At 33.5% G+C, this 21,355-nt stretch overlaps 2 protein-coding genes across 10 annotated transcripts in view; one reads left to right on the top strand and one right to left on the bottom strand.

Annotated features, from left to right (window-relative positions):
• The window catches only part of LOC143916341 (popeye domain-containing protein 1-like), a 58,661-nt gene extending 55,103 nt beyond the window's left edge, over positions 1–3,558 (bottom strand). For 8 of the 9 annotated variants that reach the window (XM_077437376.1, XM_077437372.1, XM_077437377.1 and 5 more), the window contains exons 1-2: positions 3,492–3,530; positions 2,005–2,762 (exon numbers count right to left, since the gene is read on the bottom strand). In XM_077437376.1, the coding sequence (XP_077293502.1) occupies positions 2,005–2,586 (582 nt within the window). In that variant the 5' untranslated portion in view covers positions 2,587–2,762; positions 3,492–3,530. Of the gene's footprint in view, positions 1–2,004; positions 2,763–3,491 lie in introns of all 9 variants that reach the window. The other variant, XM_077437380.1, reaches the window with a different exon arrangement.
• Positions 3,559–9,496: 5,938 nt separating this feature from the next.
• sev (receptor protein-tyrosine kinase sevenless) overlaps positions 9,497–21,355 on the top strand; it is a 39,625-nt gene continuing 27,766 nt past the window's right edge. Inside the window, exons 1-2 of the mRNA XM_077437666.1 lie at positions 9,497–10,031; positions 20,528–20,566. Of these exons, the coding sequence (XP_077293792.1) occupies positions 9,903–10,031; positions 20,528–20,566 (168 nt within the window). The 5' untranslated portion in view covers positions 9,497–9,902. The remainder of the gene's footprint in view (positions 10,032–20,527; positions 20,567–21,355) is intronic.

The raw sequence follows: 21,355 nt of genomic DNA, 5'->3' as shown, positions 1-21,355 counted from the left end.
AGAATAGAAACGTAGATAGCCCAGAGCGGAAATCACAACCCAAGTCTCTTACATGCCGTTGAGCTGTTCCCTAGGTATTGAGCGCAAATGCACAATATTCCTTACCGGCCCGAAACAAATATTATACTCCGGGATTTTATTGGCGAGTCGTAAAATTCGTACGGAACGTGCCATCGATACAGTTACCGGAAAAGCCGAGTATAAAATAATGACAAAGCCCGCCGAATGAATGGAGTGAGAGAGATCAGGGAATATTAGGAAACCACACGCGAGATGGGTCGACGAGATCAATACCATGTGCAAAGGGACACGTGGATGCTACTTGCTCAAAATAGGAAAGAGCCGAAATGTGATACGGAAGGTTTTATTTCCGAGTTCTTTTAAACGCATAACTTTTCAGCTCGAAGTCAAATATGCCATAATAACTAATGATGTATTGAATTCATGGTAGATACTCAGACCCGAGAAAAAACTCATGTGTAATTTTCAGAAAAATTAAAAAAAAAATCATCCAACAGGGTAAATGTGTTTATAAAATATAGTATCAAAAAAAGCTGTGCGTATTTAAATTACAATCAGTTATAATTAACAAAAATATATTTGATAATATTACTATTAATAATATTTGATAATACAAACAAGAGTATTATTTTGAAATGCAAAATATCGATTATTGCTTAACCATACTTTCTAAAATAATATAAAATAAAATTTATCGAATATTACGACCGGAACCTTCTCATCAGCCCTGTAACTATTTGCATACACATATAATACTTCTCAAATATAAACTTTCCTCGTATATTCTAAAAAAAGTTGTACATATGTACCAAAAAATACTCATGGGTTGGTTCTGTAAGGTAGACCTATCAATACAACAATGTAATGCATCCGTTACACTAGGATATCTATTAGGGCAATCCCAAAAAAAAATACGCGTAATAAGCAAAAAGAAGTTTTAATGCGAGCTTAACAATAGGAAAAGAATATTGACCTGATAAAGAATATTATCCGTAGTCTAGTCATGAGTAAGAAGGTCAGGTTGCTTTTCCCCAAAAAAAAAGGGTTCACTATTGTCAATTTCTATTTTCAATCTTTTTTTTGCTTTCTAGCTTTGTAGGACAATAGTAGTTGACAATAGTTAAACCCTTTTCTTGGGAAATGAAAACTCTGCCGCCGAAGACTAGTCATGAGTAGAGAGCTAGGCGCGAATGAGCTATTTTTTAGGAAAGAGGGCAAAATATAAAGCGAGAACACAAAAAAAAAGGTTGGCTATTGCAATTGACAATGGTGAACCCATTTAGCGCACTGAGCGCCTATCTCTAGTCATGAGTTTTCAAATTTGGTGTTTTTTTTCGCAATTATTCTCAGTTTATATAGTAGTTAAACACTAAGATTTCAGCCCTTTCACTGCGGATGACCGCTATAGACGTCGTGTGTAAAAATCCAGTAACGCAAATGGCGTAATTCACTGTGTAAACATAAAACTTCAAGTGTGATTCACTATTAAAATAAATACTTCAGGCGTCAATTGACATATTCGGTCACTTGAACAAATCATAATAAATATATTTATGGTCGAAAACTTGATTTATAAATTCGCTAAAAAATATATACGTATGTACTACTATCGATTAGTAGTAAACGAGCACCATTTTGGGCACGCAATTTTTCAAGTAATATTATTTTTATTCTCTCTAGTATGATAAGCATTTTCTTCAATCGATTTCAATTTGTATTTTAATTTGAAAATTCTTATTTGAGACAATTTATGTACATATATACCTCAATAGTGTTGATTTAAAAAAAAAACTATACCTGGAGATAAGTCATGAATATTAAACTAAAGTTCATATATATAAAATGTAGAAAAATTTATAGAATTAAAATAGAAGTTATTTGCATATGGCAGATTTAGAATCAAATGATGTTCATGTTTCAATAAAATATCAGTCATGTGCATATATATTAGCAATATAAAAGTTTATTTAAAAGTGTACATACCTCTTCGACCTCCTTGGAGAACTTGATGGGTCTCAAATAGAAAAGTAATACTGATATATGCACCATATTGATGATTATGAAGACAGCGTTCCATACGACGGCGTCTAGGAAACACTCAATAGTCCACGCCCATAGCGTGGTAAATCCACAGCCTATGAGGAGAGTACAACGCAAAAACAGCAGTCCGTACATGCCGTTGGGTGCTAGGTACGACAGGAAGAAGAAGGCGTTCGCCAATTGAAAGTATATGTGATTCGCCTGTCTCCATCTAGTGCAATAGTTCACACCGAACACGGCCGATATGAAACTCTTGTCGTACATGGTGTAATTGGTCCAGTCGTCTATCGGCGGGATCGCATATGTCTGAGTGTCCGTCAGCCCCATGTCGGAAGTCACCAGGTATTCTTCGACGGTGGATGAGACGGCGTATTCAGTTGTGTTAGGTGTGACTGTCGATGCTGGGACTGGGGTGGTGTACGAGCCATTGGATACGTCTTCCGTGAGACCAATTGTTAAGGCACTTAAAAAAAACATCACCAACTGCACCGCACTACCATGACCAGGCACTCTTACAAAAAACATTAATGCTTAAAGTTTATTTTAAACATTTGAGTACGTTTTTTTTTGTTATCACATGTTGAACAGTTTAATTTTATAATTTATTATTCCTATTGTATATATGAAACATATATTTGTCATAAACGTTGTTCCTTCATCATTTTGTCAGCTGAAGAGGTTCGAGGGAATTTTTGTGAAATCTGTAATAATAAAATTAGGAATTATTTATACATAAGTCAAATTTAAATTTACTCAATGATAACAGGATTTACAAAACATTCTAAGATAATACAACAATCAAATGAAACTATGTATATGAATCCAATATACAAATATGATATAAGACAATACATGATAATATAAATACATAATCTATATTTAAATATTTCTTATACATTATATTTATTAATGATTATTTTCCAAGAAATTAAATGTTGGTGTATAAAACTATTGTTAACTCTGTAATTAAAATTTAAAAAACGACATTTATTTCCCTAATGAAAATAATACACTTGGCGATTTTACAATTGTTTAAAACTTTGTTTAAAATATTTTTTATAAAAACAATTCAAGTTTGCAGGAAGCTTTGACATTTGACATTTTTATCGTTCATTGATCGCAAACCTATCCTATCCCAATACGAATCAAAAACTCCATTTTGCTACAGTCCAATTTTTTCGATCATTATTTTACGAATCTATTTGAATTTCGACCACAAATCGACAGTTGACTGTCAAATTCGTTGATTGTGCAAAATAAACATGATCGATATGCATAGTAAAAAACTTCTGTTTTAGCCTGAATTGCCAAAATTTAAATGAATTATTTATGACGAGGAATCATAACTAATGGTCACAATGTTTAAATTTAAGTTACATCTTTTAAATGCAACATATATTGTTAAAATAAAGTAATGGAGCGCAACTCACCGACACACATCCTAACCATGCACCGCCTAGGCGCGTACTGCCGAAGTGCCGACTGCCGAACGACATTACACTTGGCCTTAACTCATCATTTTCTCGCCAGCACCAAATCGACAAATACAATTTTCACTAAATATTTTAGTTATATTTCTCAAATTACTTAAATATCACTATAAAATTTAATAATTCAAATAATAAACATATTTTCGTTTTTATAATTCAACTTTAAAAGTAGGTCAAATTCTATTTTCTGTAATCACACACAAATTGAAATAAAAAGATGAAATATTTACTGAAACACAATATGCTGTATGATTTCTTAAAAACCACTTAGAAAATTTGCTAAATGATGAACGGATAAACCCAAGATGTTAAAGTTCGAATTAAGATAACATTAAGTGTTTTTTTCATATAAAATCTGTACTGACATCCAATAAATTAGAGTAAATGTATTTCTTTTACATGAAAAATTATTTAAAACATAGATAATAAAGAGATTAAAAACGGCTTTATGTAGAATTTAATGGCAATGCTATGCCATCAATACCTTTACTTTTATAATAAAGTATTAATATATTTTATTAAATAATGATTACATAATTTAATACTTTAAATTAAAAAAAAAACAAAAGAGGCGTAAATCCTTTATATATATATTATTTAAAATGTAATTCAAAATCATTCATATACATTTATTCTATATATTATATGCAAGGCTTTTTTCCCATGTAATGCGGTGGAACGGCGTTCCGGCACCTTTTTGTCTCAGAATTTTTTATCTTTCAAACGAATATTCTATATAATATAATTTGAATATAATCTTTTCCAATAAAAACTTGACAAGAAGTGAGTTCCGGAACCTTTTTTTTTCAAAAAAAGCCCCGATTATATGTATATGTAATTCAAAATCCTTCATTAGTATAATTTAAAATATAAGGAGTTTATTATTAATATAAGAAATATATTGTAGATTAATCAATATACTAACACTCGGTTCATAAATTTTACTAAAATCATGAAATGCTATTAACAAGAAAGAATTTCATGACTTCAATTGATACAAATTAATAAAAAGAATAGGATCCACATATTACATTGTACATATGTATTATTTATTAACAATTAGTACACTATCCTTAAAAAGATAACGCATATTGTTATTTGGCAAACTTATATGAAAATTATTTGTCAAAATTGATATTTACCATGCAAGTATTTCCTATCTATCTTTCCAAATGTTCAGTTATATTCACCTACGTTATGTTGAAAAGAGATTGTATATTTAATTTCATTTACTATTCACAAATACATTTCCTTATTATAAGAATTATAACATATTATGTATGTACATATGTAAGTATATTGAATATAAATAGTTCTAGAATCTATGCATTGTTCCATCGATAACATATTTTGTTCTGAATTAACTTTTGGAAACTTTAATGAACGAGCTAGGTGTAATAAAACTTTTATATAATATAAGTCTTAACAATAAGAAAGTGAATTTAATAAAAAAAATATTATTTGGATATTTTTGCATTACATTTTCATTGTATAGGTATATAAAATGTATCACAATCAAGTGTATCAAACATGATATGTGTAAGGTTAATCTGAAACAAAAAGAAAACATTAATTTGATATAAAATTTAATTAGCAATACAATTTATTTAATTACGTACAAAACTTTTAAATCACTATTTATATAGCGATAAAATGAAAGTATGTTTCAATAAAGATTAGAAATTAATTATCTGCTATTTTTTTTCAATATTTAGTCGTATTTGCTTTAAAATTTGTATATACATAATAAATTATGCACGTCTATAAACAATATTTCACTAGTATGTATTTAGATTATATTTATCTTTTGGTAAAATTAATTTACATGGTATGACAACATTTTTCTTTTTAATAATACATATCAGTTTAAAATATTGTATAAGATTTATACTCTCCCATTTTGTTATTTTAACATATTTCATCAACGGGTAGATCAGGTAGATCCTATCACACCACACCTAATCATGGAGTACAATAAAGTTGCATATTTATTAGATCTAGATATATAAGTTTTATCATTTATGTAAGTACATATTTGAAATTTTAGATTAATGATTTAAGTTTTTTTTTTTAAATTAAGTTTGTAGAATAATTTGTGCAATTTAAATAATTTAATTTATATGTAAGATGTACGGATATGTACGTACGTACATATATGTACGATGTTTTCACTTAACAAAGGTATATTTAAAAATTTCTATTGAACAGGTTTTAAAAGTATAGAATACAAATATACACATATGTGTACTATGTTACTGTAGTTTCTAATAATTATAAATATATATTTAAACATTTTTATGTTGAATATTTGTAAGTGGTTTATAAATGATTTATCGACAAACAGTTTTTTTTTTCATTTTAGGGCTTTTTACTCTTTTAAAGTCCTGTTTACACTTACTCGTCTAATCTAAACACTAAGTATAGAATTCAGAAGAATGAAATGAGCGAGCAAGTGATTAATGAAAACCGTTTCTATTCACTATTCTATTATATTCAGCTGAATATAGGGTTGCCAGATGGTATCCAAAAGGAGGACATGTCCTCCTTTTCCATGTTTTGTCCTCCCGTCCTCACTTACCTACTGTAAGTCCTCCTTTTTGCTAAACATCGGGCGGGACTTATTTATGATGATTTAGTTTCATGCATTGAGTTCTTGAGCATCAGAGGTGTAGAGATTGACGATGGTAAGCTACACGATCAATTTTGTAACTTGATTTCATTTCTTAAATCAAAATCAGATGAAGATGAAGCATATTTTTTATACTTTAGTTTAGTTATGTAATGTGTTTAATCATATTATAGCTTTCATTCTTTTCCTTTTCATTTGTTTATTTTGTATTTACCTTTTTCATTTGTTTTATATTTGTAAATTTCTAAATATTCTATTTTATAACCTTTTTCCAATATTTTAATACTATAGTTTAATTATGCAATGTTCTACATATTTTGTCATGTTATAGCCTTTATTCTTTTCTTTTTCATTTGTTTTCCTTATATTTATCTTTTTCATTTATTTTTTATAATTTTTGTAAAAATCTGTAATTGGACTCGGATGTTACATATATTATATATTTACTATTTTTTTTTTTATACATATCTATGTACATCCCGTTGTCTGTTGATTTTTCTATAAATAAAATAAATAAATATTATGATTTGAAGTTGCACGAGCAGTGGACAATCTACTTCAAAAGTGTTAAAAACATTGAATGTTTCTCAGAACTGCTCAAGATCTGCGAGTTTTATTTTTGTATAAGCGCACATAATGCAAATGTGGAAAGAGTTTTTTCACTGATTAATACTCAGTGGAGCAAAGAGAGGAATAGACTAAGTGTGCAGTCAGTCAAATCTTTAATTCTTACTCAATACAACTTCAAAAACATGACATGTGAAGATTTTTATAATTGTTTATTAAAAAACCAAGACCGACTTTCCAAAATTGGCAGCTCAGCTTAATATGATTAAAATCAAGTAAAATAATATAAAAAATTCGTTTAATATCTGAATGTCCTCCTTTTTTTACAGAAAATCCTCCTTTTTAGACCCATCTGCCCTCCTTTATCAAATTATCATCTGGCAACCCTAGCTGAATAGCTATCCCCACGATTATACTATATATAAAAACGGACTGTCGCTAAATATATTTGTATATTTGTATATTTGTATATTTGTATGTGACGGACGATCAACCATCAACCAGTATGGGGAACAAATTTTTTTTTTTTTTCATATTTTTCAGTTTTTTAATTTTTTTCATTTTTTCAGTTTTTTCATTTTTTTCATTTTTTCAGTTTTTTCATTTTTTTCATTTTTTCAGTTTTTTCATTTTTTTCATTTTTTTCATTTTTTCAGTTTTTTCATTTTTTTCATTTTTTCAGTTTTTTCATTTTTTTCATTTTTTTCATTTTTTCAGTTTTTTCATTTTTTTCATTTTTTCAGTTTTTTCATTTTTTTCATTTTTTTCATTTTTTCAGTTTTTTCATTTTTTTCATTTTTTCAGTTTTTTCATTTTTTTCATTTTTTCAGTTTTTTCATTTTTTTCATTTTTTTCATTTTTTCAGTTTTTTCATTTTTTTCATTTTTTCAGTTTTTCATTTTTTTCATTTTTTTCATTTTTTCAGTTTTTTCATTGCCGGGGGCGCTGGCGGCGCTGGGGGCGAAGCCCCCGGGGTGCCAAAGGCATCGGGGCGCTGGGGGCGCCGGAGGCGTCGGCGGCGCTGGGGGCGAAGCCCACGGGATGCCGAAGGCATCGGGGACGCTGGGGGCGAAGCCCCCGGGGTGCCGAAGGCATCGGGGGGGCTGGGGGCGACGGGATGCCGAAGGCATCGGGGACGCTGGGGGCGAAGCCCCCGGGGTGCCGAAGGCATCGGGGGGGCTGGGGGCGCCGGAGGCGTCGGCGGCGCTGGGGGCGAAGCCCCCGGGGTGCCGAAGGCATCGGGGGTGCTGGGGGCGCCGGAGGCGTCGGCGGCGCTGGGGGCGAAGCCCCCGGGGTGCCGAAGGCGTCGGGGGCGCCGGAGGCGTCGGCGGCGCTGGGGCCGAAGGCCCCGGAGCGACGGAGGCATCGGGGGCAAAGGCGTCAGGAGGTCGGCGATGCACAAAACGTAGTTCGTAATTCGTAATCACTTCGTAATTCGTGCATCAATTTCTTTCCGAAACCAGTCGATTCAATATCTTTAACTTTATTTTTATTCGAGTTTCAATTCCTTTTCGAAACCACCCGTTGAAATCAACGGGTCCAACACTAGTGAACAATGTAATTGCTAACGTACTAAGCCTATCTACCTATATACCCACAACTGAGCATCTAGTGACGATTGGGAGTAGGCCTGGAACAACCATAGACTCAAATGGCAACCTCAGACCACTGGCGGGTTGCCATTTGAGGTGAGGGGGTAGGGCATGGAGCTAATGAAATTACATACTGTACAAAATTATATATTTTGTGTTTTTATACTTCAGTTAAAATAATGCATTACAAATAAATAAGCTTATACTAATAATTTTATAACTGATTTAGGTCTGTTCATACCTATCTAGCACGACCCGTATCCTGCAGGTGTCCTGCAAGTGCGGATAGTATTCTTTGGTACATTATATGGACGAATTCATACTCCATTCGCGCATGCGCATTTACGCATTCATGCGCGTCCATATACAATGCACTAAAGAATACTGTCCGTACTTGCAGGATACTTGCAGGATTCGGGTCGTGGTGGATAGGTATGAACAGACCTTTTAACGTTTTATAATTGAAAAAAAAATTGTGTTTGTATTATAAATTATGAATGGCCCCCACCTTACCAATTTCTTAGATCCACCCCTGCCTCCAACTGGCGGAAAAAATAGCTAAAATTATAAACCGACGCGGAAAAAAATACGTGAAAATCGCGGCGCGAGACTCGAGCTTTATCAATGATCTTTGATCGTTTTTTGTCAACTAATCAGTAAGGATTGATCGTCCTATTTTTATGGTGCCATCACTCCAGGACCGATGAGAAGGGGGGTAAACGGGGTAAAGTTCTAGGTCCGGGACTACTCGAGGGGCCCTGCTCTTTCTTATTAAATTATTTTAAAAATAGCAACCAACATATAGGTATTTTTTTTAATAGTTCTGATAGATTTTTCGCATATTAAAAATGTATTAATAATAGGTATCTGTTTTTATTTTAATTTGTTATAGGGATATTTTTCCCAGGGCCCGGTATTCCTCTCGGCGGCCCTGGGCTATCAGTAAATATCGATCATGCTATAATAGAAATTCAAACTTGTAAGATTATTTTTTTATCATTTTTTTACAGAAAAAAGTTAGTTTTTTTGAGTGCTTTATTTTTTTCGCGACAGGTGAAAATCAGTAAATTAATAATAAACCAATGGTAGGGATATATGTATTTGTGGTCTGGGTATGCACGTACTTTCCACTTACTAGCTAACAACGGCAAGTTGCTAGTTCGTCATGGATTCCCCGCGTGCATCGCGGTTCGCGGATCGCGCGCTATTCAGAATTTGGTAGTGTCGGTTCGCCTGTCGTGGTGGATGGACGCGACCCCTGTCATCGACAGGAAGCTTTTTCTCACTTTTTCTTTCATAATTATAATAATTCGCGGACAAGTTTCCATGTGAATTGCGTATCACGCTAAATTTACTTGCTGTTCAAAACAAACTTTTAAACGTCAACGATAGAATCGAAATTTAAACCAATACACTTTTATATTCATTCATTTGTTTTCGATAATAACATACAATTTAACGGCTTTGATGCGCTTCAGTATTGTTATACACCTGTCAAATCAGTCGGGACTTTTATTCAGAATGGCGCACAATTAAGAATTGCGTATTGCAAAACGCGTTGTGATGGCGGGGTCTCTGTGTCCGAGACTCCTCGTCGTCCTGCTGTTGTGCATATCTTCAGGATGGAGCCAAATCAGCAGCGAGCTCTCGCAGAACGTGGTCGAAGAGTGCGTCAATAAGTGCTCGTTTCAGGTGCGTTTCATTTCACTCTTTTTTACAAGGCTCTTTTATTTCATATTAATATCATAGTGTTTATATTTTGTGTACAATTAATAAAATTTGCGCAAATATAGAACCATGATAATGATAATTGTGCAAATCAATATGTATTATTTATTAAACAATATTTTTAAACATTCGATGATATCAGCTTAATTGTCACGAGTTATAATTTTGTGCCAAAAAATACGGTCGCACAGTTATTTAATTTCATAATATACTTAATTATCACGCAATACATTTATATTGTTTTCGATGTTACTTGTGTTTATAGAATAGTTATTAAGTATGTACATCATAAATATCGATCTGATTATATAAAATGTATATCTTCTTACTCTATTATAATACATGTTAGCCTTTTCTGTTAGTTTTTTTTTTAATTTAGAGTAGAATTACTCTATTTAATGCACAGAAAAAGATGGATTTTTTACTTATAGTCTACTTTACATCTACTACATACTTTATTATTTATGTTTTTGGCCAAAAATAAAAAAAAGTCGATTTCGTTTATTTTAATTTTATATAATTATTAATAATAATTACAACACAATGTTATACAAAAATTATTCAATGTTTCAAAAAGTACTCATATGATTTGTTTACATTTCCAAAAAATAAAAACTGGAAACATAAGTGATAAATTCCGAGTTCAAATCAGCCAAAATTCGAAATTCGAAATCCGAAAAGTCGATTTTTCGAATAGTCACAAAACTTCATAAGTATATCATAACTAAATAGTACATAAAAAAAAAACTCAAAATCTTACCATGTCTGTGTTTAATTTTTCATTTCAAGTACATGTCATTATCATTATTTACAACCATTCGCTATCAACTACTGGATGCAGGCCTCTCCAACACGCCTCCATTCGTATCTCTTTTGGGCAAATCTCATCCATCTCATACCACACATTTTACGAATTTCATTCACACATTTTCCCTATGCCCTTCCTAGCACCCAATTCCAATCTTTCGGGTACCATTCGAGCACTTATTTCCTTCATCTATCGTTCAATTCTTGTGATTCTCATCCCTTAATTCGCATATACGTATTGTAAAATATTCAAAGCGAAAAAGAGCACATGCTAATTGTGTTAAAATCAGTCATTGTATTGGCATCAAAAGAGGACTTGTTCAATAATAAAAACATGTAATATTTCCAGGCAATGGTTAAGTCCAATAAAATTTATATATATATATTATATGAAATTGTAATGTAAACAAATCGAAGTTGAATATTGTTTACGGCAGTTAAATGTATTGGCATACCCAAAAGATCTGACCGCAGTTCGAGATCAAACGTTTCTAAGTATACATATTTTGTATGTGGTCGAATATATTGCATCTTTTAAATTTAGATTGATCTCTATTTGCCTCGAGATCGATGTCCACTTGCCAAAAATGTATGGCTCGTCAGGTCAAGGGTCGGGCCGAAGTGTTCCGGATTTGCGAACCCTCACCGGACAAAATCTAGCGTTCAATTCTGTATCGGAACGGTTGATTACATCTCACAAAGAGCGTTTACCAACATGAAAATTAACTGGATAATGACTGGCTGAGCCAATTGGAGCGTCCTTCGCAGCCCGTTGTGTTCTCATTCAGCTGGTGTGCGACGCTGGTCGAGTGCACCAGCCTCTGTCATTCACAGCCAAAATCTGACCACCGCCTTCAATTTCTCAGATTTCACCGAGGACCATGGCTGGACTGATTCCACACAAACGTCCACTGGAATCGCTCGTTGCATTGGAAGCAATTAGTTGGAATTAGAACTGACTTCACGCTTAACTATGTCGACTGATGTGTGTCTTTCAATCTTGCATGTTTTGCCATTCGCTGTCGAACGTATGTATGTATGTAATCCTGACAGACTGAATCCCAACCAGATACAAACAAGAGGACTGTCATTATATGCAAATATGTATCAGACTATTTAGAATCATGGCGATTGAGGGCTAGTTGAGTGATGGCTTTTTGGCTGGATTCATTAAAAATCGAGCGACTCCGACTGTGTTACGTAATAACAATAGTTGAAGGGCGAAAACACACAGAGTGGTATGGGACGTTATGTGTCCTTTGCTTCCCGCTGTGCACGTGCAGAATGAATATGTTTGGGAGGTCGCACGTGTTTGCATATGCATATGCAACCGACAAGTTGCTCCTATATTTCTTCAAATATGGGATTCACCGTTATTGATCACTTTCCAGCAAGGATAAAATATCACCGAAAACACTCCAGGGGGTGAAAACACGTAGCATTTCCCACTCAGTGTGTTTTCGCCCGAAGTTTTGTGATTATGCGAATATTCAACCTCGTTTCACTTAAAAATGTATTTTTTTTTATTTTTATGTTTAGACAAAATTGAGGAGAGGAACGATATTTGACAAATGCTTACATTTGATTTGTTTTATATACAACTTCATAAATTAAAACAAAAAAGATAATATTAAAATAATAAAAAAATGGTTTAGTTAAAAGTTGAACATTTCATTTGACAGGGTTCAAAATTTGTGTATATGTATGTATGTACACACATTGGTACACTCTATATAGTTTAATATTGTCGAAAATATCGAAAAATCGAAAGTAATCATATTTTGCTTCACCATGTGAAAAGATTCTAGCAACTATTTGGGCTTGTATCGTTGCAGAACATAAAAAGCCAAGTGGGATAATTAATTACGTAACGCCAATATTAAAAAAAATACTTAATTGAAAATATATCCATAATGACAAAATTTTGCAAACCTTAAATCGAGAAAGATAATTTTTTAAAATCGGTGAGCAAAGTTAAATTTTGTTTTTGAGAATTATTATACTAATACATAGTCCCTTGTAAATATGTATCAACAAACAATTTTAATTATTACATCTCATATTTTTAAAAATCAAATTAAGGGGGGGTGAGGGGGCCTTAGATAAATTTTACATGAGGGCTAACTTCGCCACTGCTACATATTTGTACGCCAGAGATATTAGGAAATAAGCTCATTCGTCGTATTGGTTCTTAAAATTACGACTGTTTTGTACCTGGAAATAATCTTAATATAGGAATAAACGTTCAATTTGACATTTTAAAATCGGAATTGGTTGTAGGAAAATGTTGGGAGTCCTGTTTTTTTTTAACAACTCCACTGCCCTGCGAATAACTAACATTGACTATTCCATCTTCTTGGGATCTTTATCTAATTTATCACTTAATTGTGTAAAAAAGTCTGTTGACTACAAGTAAGTATAGGTGAAAAATCTGCTTAATGAATGTCCGACAAGTTTCTATCCCATATTTTTAGAATAATACTAATTAATTGATTACATTTTTTTTTGCGGAATGAAAAAATATACGTTGCATCGAAATTATAAATCGCTCATTCAGTCTCAGAGAAGAATGCCAAATATTATATATAATACATCGATGTGTCAAAGTCAGATAAAGTGTAATAATTATAACCTAACATATTTTCATTTCTATAATGAGTATAATGGAGCAATTAACGACACAGTTTCCATCGCATCAACTATTTACAAAACATATCTAAACTTTGTTCAGACTGACACTGTTTTTGTATTTATTGATTTGCACATTTGAGGTTAAACGATTACTATCAAAGGTCGATCCGTGCAAAAAAAAGCAGCTCAATAGCAAATCAGCAAGATAAGTTGACGGATTTAAACTACATACTACGAATCGACCTACCTACCATTATTTTGAACTAAAAAAGTCGTTCATACTAACTGATATTAACGATAGTATGCTCACGTTGAGAATTGTGCGTAGGCACACGCAAACAGACAGAAATTTCTGACCAAATCCTTCGACCAACGTATGGCCGGCCACGTTTTCGTTTATTTTTAGTCAAATTTTCAACAGCAGCTTTTGTCGTTGCACCTTCATTCAACAAACCGTCACAGAGGTTTCGCATTACGTCCTGGAAACCTTAAAAGTCCCACTGTTCTGTTTTTTACGCACTGCAGCACCTAAACCAGTTCACATCAGTTTCCTACAAGTTTGAATTCTGACTTTAATCTTAAAGCAGACATTTTTCAAAGTACTATGTATGTACCTATAAAGTGGCACCCGTTTTCAGAGCCGTAGCAATGTTTTTGGGGTCCTTGGCAAACATCTAATTTGGCGCTCCTTTATTTTTTACTGCATCATTATATAAAATAAAATAAAAAATATTACAAAAAAATTATATTTATCAAAATTTAAAGATGAACAGTCAAAATAAAATTACAAGAACCAAAAAATAAAACTTTTTTAATATTATAAATACCCTATATTGCCAATTTCGCAAAAACAATCATATTGTAAAAATTATCACTGCACTTATACCAAGTGATGTAGTGCTAAAAAAGGAAATGCCGGAGCGATGAATTTATCCCCCCCCCCTTTTAATTTTTTCAAACTAGCTAGTATTGATAAAAACATTTTTATTTTTTCTAACCTCTTATACGTTTCATTAGAAATGTATTGTGAAAAAAAAAAATGTAAGGTGTATTTCCTTTTAAATTTATTTATTATTTGTACAGTGTAAGGAAGAAAACGCAACGCAACGAAACGAAGTGTTTTCAAATAAATACGTAAGTTTATCGGTTTTTGGATTTTGAGGATTAAAACAACGTCACGAATTAAAAAATGTTTCTGAAAGTGATAGGTAGGTAAAAAAAAAGTATAATAAAAGTGTCGGATTGATGGTGAAGTTCCAAGTTGAGAAGATTTAAAAATAAAACTTAAATATTTTTCCGTATTCTATTATATTAGAATCTTGATGAAAATTCTTGAAAGTTTCAAACGAATAGCTTGAAATGGGGATTCATATTTTGAAAAAATAAATTTACAGCAAGAAGTTATATATTTTTATACTCTTTTAATATCAGAAACGTGAAATATACATTTTAGATTTAAAGCAAGAGAGGCGCTCCCAGGCTCGAAAAAGCCTCAATACATTACTGATTATACCACATTATACCAATATATTATATTAATTATACCAATTTCGTACTTTTTATTTTCTTTTATCGTCTTTAAAGTCTGTTATTATAATATGTTATCAAAGTTTATAGTATTCTTTAAATCATATTATATTGTTAACATGCTTAAATTTTATGTCCCATCTTGACTGCAAGTCGATATTAAATGGTTTTTGATAATTAAAAAAAAATAGGTGAGGGGCACCTAAGGCGCCCCTTGAATCCAGCGCCCATGGCAACCACCCTGTACAGCGCTGCCCGTTTTGCAACCTCTGATGAATTGACCGGATAGTCATTTTCTGCGTTCAGAATTTCAGCAGCAACAACAGATCAGTAGATTCGCTCCGATGAAACAAAGCATGGTTGATGTGTCGTGTATTGTTTTTTGCAATTAAATTGCAACACCATTGATGTACACAATAAATACGACGCGACACGAACTATGTATGGCTGTTATATTTTTAAATGTGGCCCCAGGTTAGTCGAATCGACATAATGGCCCCAGCGCTCGAATTAAATCATCGTCAATGGCCATTGTGATCATTCAGGTCTATCCATTTGCGGACGTTGGTTCCTGTCGACCCAGAAAGTATGCTCTTGTCTACTCGCGTGTCGTTCGTATCAAAATGAATGATTACATGGGTATGTTTCCTGGCTTGTGTATCTTTACAAAAGTCGCACATCCCCTCACTCGACACCAATAATTTCTAGTTTTAGCTAGTTAAGCATATGTTTCGACAGAAGCTCAAATTGATTCTTCCTAAAAAAACATGCGTCACGTTAGCAAAGTATACAATTGAATCAATTTGTGCTACTTCTAAAATATAAATCGGCACAACTTTTCGTTTTACATTTTGTGTGTGGTGAATATTACTGTTACACTACATTTTAATTGAGAACGTACAACACTAAATGTGTAAATTTGTTTTGAAATATTGATAAGAAGGTCTCAATAAAAACCGTTTGCCTATTATCATATGGTTTTTTTTTCATTCGTAGATTTTGACTATTTAATGTTTCCATTCATGAAGTTTCGCTTCAATGTCACTGATATTGATAATGCGGTAGATCATACTTAAGTAAAATTAACATTTACCAGACTAGTACAAAGTACGGGTTGAATCAAAATCTTGCTAAAATAGTGTGTATGAAAATCAAAATAGCCACAGCGCAGCTGACTGGTTAGATAGGTCGTGGGTTCGAATCCCGACTGGAATCGAAAAAATTATTTAATTTTCTCAAAGTTTACGATCACTGTTGGCAAGGCTATTATTAGAGGTAGGACCGGAAGCGTGCTTTTTTCAGGAATCAGGGCGTTTTGGGTCTATTTACAAAGCTAGAGTGCAAAAAAAGGTTCATCATAAAAATGATCAAAGCACGACGAACAATTAACAATGAACGGCACGCTTCCGGTCCTACCTCTAGTTATTATCAGACTTCGGTGGCCAAGATGCTTTTACCCACGAAAAAATGATTTACTATTGTCAACCTTTTATTTTGCTCTCTTGCTTTGTAGGACAATAGTAATGAACAATAGTGAACCATTTTTTGTGGGTAAAAACAATCTGGCCGCCGAATTCTGGTTATATCAAAGATCGGCGTTGGAAGGGTGCTTTTCAAATAACAATAGATCACTCCATTAGTGTTCAAAGTAAGACAGCCAAAAAAAGCATGATTTTTCTAAAAAATTGACAAAGTGAACCATTTTTTGTGCGAAAAGCACCCATCGACCGCCTAATACTGGTTATTACATATATCCAGATCGACAGTCTCCTGTTAAAGGATGCCAATTTATCGAACTTAATTGTTGTGGCCGAACTAATACAATCAGCATCCCCACCCTCTCTCGAAAATTCAGATTGTTGCAAGCATACGTATGCTTGCGGTTTGTAATTAATTTCTGTACACCTTCATTGTATAATGTATTTGGATATTATTATATTATTTTTATACATATGTGTGGGAAATGTTTTATAGCTTAAAATGATGCCCGTATGAATGATAAGGTTGGCATGCATGAGTTAAAAATGGTTGAGTTGGTCATCTTTGCGGATGACGCTTAATGAGCGATCAGTTCGCTGCGGCTCTCCTCCACGTAATATACTATTAAAACTGCCTATCGAGTCTCAATTAACACCACCGTCCATGTCTTCTAACAACTAGATCTTATATCACGGAAAACGGAACGCGCAATATTTTACGATATTTAGGTTTGATCGTCAAAAATATCGGGTTCTTTTTACTATTTCGTTATGTAAATACACACCCCATCTTCGATTTGAGCTCATTTTTTTTTGTGATTTCGGACTATAAACGACAAATTTTCGAGATGTAAATACATATCAATTAACACCCACAGAGACATCTATGGTCAAATTTGTAAATTTACAGCAGTTTTAAAAAATTCAGAGAAATTTGAGATTGCTGAAAACTCGAGATTTGCGAGAAAATGAGCATGATTGTCAATTTGTTGTTACCGTTTCAATGAAAACCATATAAATTGGCAAACTTTGATATGAAACGATCGACCTGGATTCCCAAATCCAAGGTTTGGCCAGCTGAAACCGGTGGGATTTGAACCCGTGACCACTTTGTTCAAAGCATTATTTGCTAACCACTAGTCTATTCTTCTGGTTATATAAATTAATTTAACAATCATTTCAGTCTAATTTTTATCATTTAAAATTTCGTTGTAGAATCAGTCAGTTTTGACGAGCGCTAGGGGCTTCGGTAAAGCAGACTGGAATAACAATGTAGATTTTTATTTTGCCCGACAGGCTGTCACATTCGGAGTCCTTTATATGGATGTTTTACTCTAGTTGTTTGGTATCGTTTTTCGGAGAAATTTTACTGTAAATTTACCTATGTACATGTACAAATGTGATGTGATAAATCGCGATAGTGCAGGAAGTAAGCAATGACCTACCGGTAGACAACTTCGAATTCAACAGGTAACGGATGAGGCAACTTAAAAAAAATTTACCCCTCGTCAGAATGTACGAACGTGAAATTAGTGTGGCGTGTCGCATGAAATATTTGTCGTTTGATTTCTATTTACTATCGGTATTTTAAAATTGAACAAATTCGACCTTTCCGGTCGCCATTGCACCACATCGGAAATTGATGTAGTAATAATTGCTGGAACGGGCTCCGATCTAAAAATAAATCATTCAATCGTATGTTTATTATGGCACTGTACTAGGTACCTACATAGATATGTATGTACGTAAAATATATGTTCATGTGAAAAATATACATATGCACATATGTATAGGGACACATAACTTTGAATTGGACATGGAAGGCTAATTAAAGCTAGAGAATTTACTCTAACTTGATTGGATTTATGTAGATTTTGCAAAAGTTTGGTTTTGATAGTTACGTACGTGACGATGTTTGCGAATGTAAGACACTTGCTGAAAGAAAAAAATAATAATTCTAATGGGTCTACGTGACGAGACAGAATTTTAAATTACAGAAAACACAAATATCGGAAGGCAAAGATCGAGAATCGAAAGATCTTAAGTCGAAAGATCAAAAAAAAATGGTGCATGGTAAACGGTACATACTCACTTAATTTGCGCGAGCAGGATAAAACAGGAACAAGAGGAACATGCTTTTCCTCCCGTATTCTGCGCGCACATTATAACGGGAGGAAAAGCCTGTTCCTCTTGTTCCTGTTGTATCCTGCTCGCGCAAATTAAGTGAGTATGTACCGTTTACCATGCACCATTTTTTTTTGATCTTTCGGCTTAAGATATTTCGATTTTCGATCTTTGCCTTCCGATATTTGCGTTTTCTGTAATTTAACATTCTGTCTCGTCACGGAGACCGATTTACATATATGGTCATATAGTCATCGAGAGCGAACCCGGACTCGAACTAATTTGGATTATTTTAAAAATGAAATATTTCCTATAAAAAAAAATCCTTTCTAAAATTATATATTTCAATGTGAGATATCCAACATTAGTAGACTCGTTATTAACGATCGGTTTTTAATTTTCGTTATTTTTTAATATATTCTAATGATTTTCTCCAGAATCAGGGCCTTTCGAATAATATGGCTTCCAGCAATTTGTCCCTTCACCACCACCCCTTCCCTTTGTCAGCCTTGTTATTTTTCCATTATCATCTGAAAAGGATGCGTGGGATGAACAATCAATGTGGCTAATTCAATGCTAATGTGCTGAAAAGCTTAGTTTTTTTCTTTTACACGGGCGCGGTTCGTACATAGGGAATGGAGCATTGCAGCATCCAAACTAAACTGGTTTTGATGTGAAGAAACTATAAACGGATACGTGTAGTACCTGCAAAAAATATTTTCAAGAGCCGTCACTGTTTTTACTGAATCTTTCAGTATACATGTACATAGATCTGAAAAAAATGCTACAAAAGGTGGTCTAGATTTATTATCATCCATATTTTACCAGCAGCCTTAGCGATTTAGTATATAAATATATGTATATGTGTACACATAACAGTAAAAATGTAATGTACCATTAGAATGGCTTGATTTTTGTTGTAAATATTGGTAGATAGTGATTGTCGTTGGGAAAACAATACAATTTGATTGTGACACACGTGCACCTATACACAAAGCAATCTCCGCTGAACCATTAAACTGGGTATGCTCTTCCTGTCGATTACAGCAATTTTCCATGACGATTTCGATTAATGCCTAACAAAACGGAAAGGGTTCAAAAGGTCCAACCCCCATGGGGACGCGCAGGAAATTGCTACCTGTTCCGTTGTTACTTTAATGCTGTGCAACAAGTTAGATAAAAAAAAAAAAAACATTTATCCGACCCGCTTATTGTCGAAAGTGTTAACAATCGTTCCGATAAAATCCGAGTGTCGACTAATTAAGACCCGCATCCTTAACGGTCTTTGTCGTTGGGGAATCCTTGCAGCAGGTGCTGACCTTTATCGCTCGGTTCATGACTGGCCAAATATCCCTGCCTACCGTCGCTCTGATATTTTATCTCTACTTTGTTTTTGCTTTAAATGGTTTATCCCTTCTGTAAATTGTTCTGGATTATCGGCTTCCGAAAACGTCGTCGTTTGCGTGGAAAAAACTCCAGTTTATTGTCGCATCTCCTCACGTACTCGACGGGAAGATTATGATTATTAGGTTTGCCACGGCTATTTTCAGCTTCCTTCTTTTTATATATATGTACATATGTAGTAGTAATCGACCTCACGACATTATTTCCAGTCGTGTCGTTGATAGGAAGTTTCACTTCCTCGTTTTCGATCAAATCCTGCGGAAGTACAGCGACGATCTTGCACTTCATCCCCTGCGACGATACGACCCGTTGAACTCCCTCTTCGATGCATAAAGCGTGTGTCCGCTTTTTTACGCGAGTTAATTGCCGTTAAATAGATCCTTCCTCATATTTTAACGGTTAAACTGCTATTTTTATGTAACTTGCCAACCTTGAGTGTTGTCTTTCATAAATCTTGTACTCATTTGAATTTCTAATTTTTCATTTCAGAACCGCACCGATGAAAGCGGAAATGAATATATCACTAAGGTGAGTTTTTTTTTTTAAATTAAATACATTTCTACGTAATAAATGTACTACGGTGTAAAATATAAATTTAACCTGCTGATTTTGATACTCAAGTTGTATACAAAGCTTTGTTTTACTTTAGTTGTCAATATGTATGGAAATTTTAGTATAGAATCTCATTTAATGATTTTAATTATTTGAAATCAATGTAAGTTCTGTATTTTTTGTTAAAAATAAGTACTTGTTTGATCTGTAAATTGGTTCTCTTGTTGTAAGTTTACTTTTGCTCAAAGGAGAATTGGGTAAATATGTACTAAAAAAAGGGAATGTTCAATGTATCTTTGTGAGGTTAACCACTAAAATAAACACTTCGACTTGAAGTGTGTGCCGTGTTTGCACAAGAGTCGTTTATTATTTTTCGGTCCTTTATGGGTCACAGGACAGGTACAACTCTTTACGCTGTGATTCCTTCATCTTGGGTGGGCGTAATTCCTAAAAATCAATAGTACTCAATATACATAGATGTGTTTGTTTGGCTTGAATGAATTATTTAAACTCTAAGCTCTGTGACGTCAAAATCAGCGCTAGAGCATATAGTGGAATGCGGCCATTGTGCATATTTCCGGTTCCTGTGAGGCTTTTCACAACGAGTCACCCATCTACCATATTGTGCACGATTTTTTTTTTTGTTCAATGAGTGTTTTGATTTAGTGCGGTTTTTGAAATAGAAGAATATTTAGATTTCATTTCATAAACTGTCAATATATTAGTAGAGAGTAAACAGTGCCTGACTCGAAAATAGTTATGTAT

The sequence above is a fragment of the Arctopsyche grandis genome, chromosome 9 (genome assembly GCF_051622035.1).
Source record: "Arctopsyche grandis isolate Sample6627 chromosome 9, ASM5162203v2, whole genome shotgun sequence".
In the NCBI taxonomy this organism is placed as follows: domain Eukaryota; kingdom Metazoa; phylum Arthropoda; class Insecta; order Trichoptera; family Hydropsychidae; genus Arctopsyche; species Arctopsyche grandis.
The sequence above is the reverse complement of the archived record's forward strand: the minus strand, read 5'-3'. Positions and strand labels throughout refer to the sequence as shown.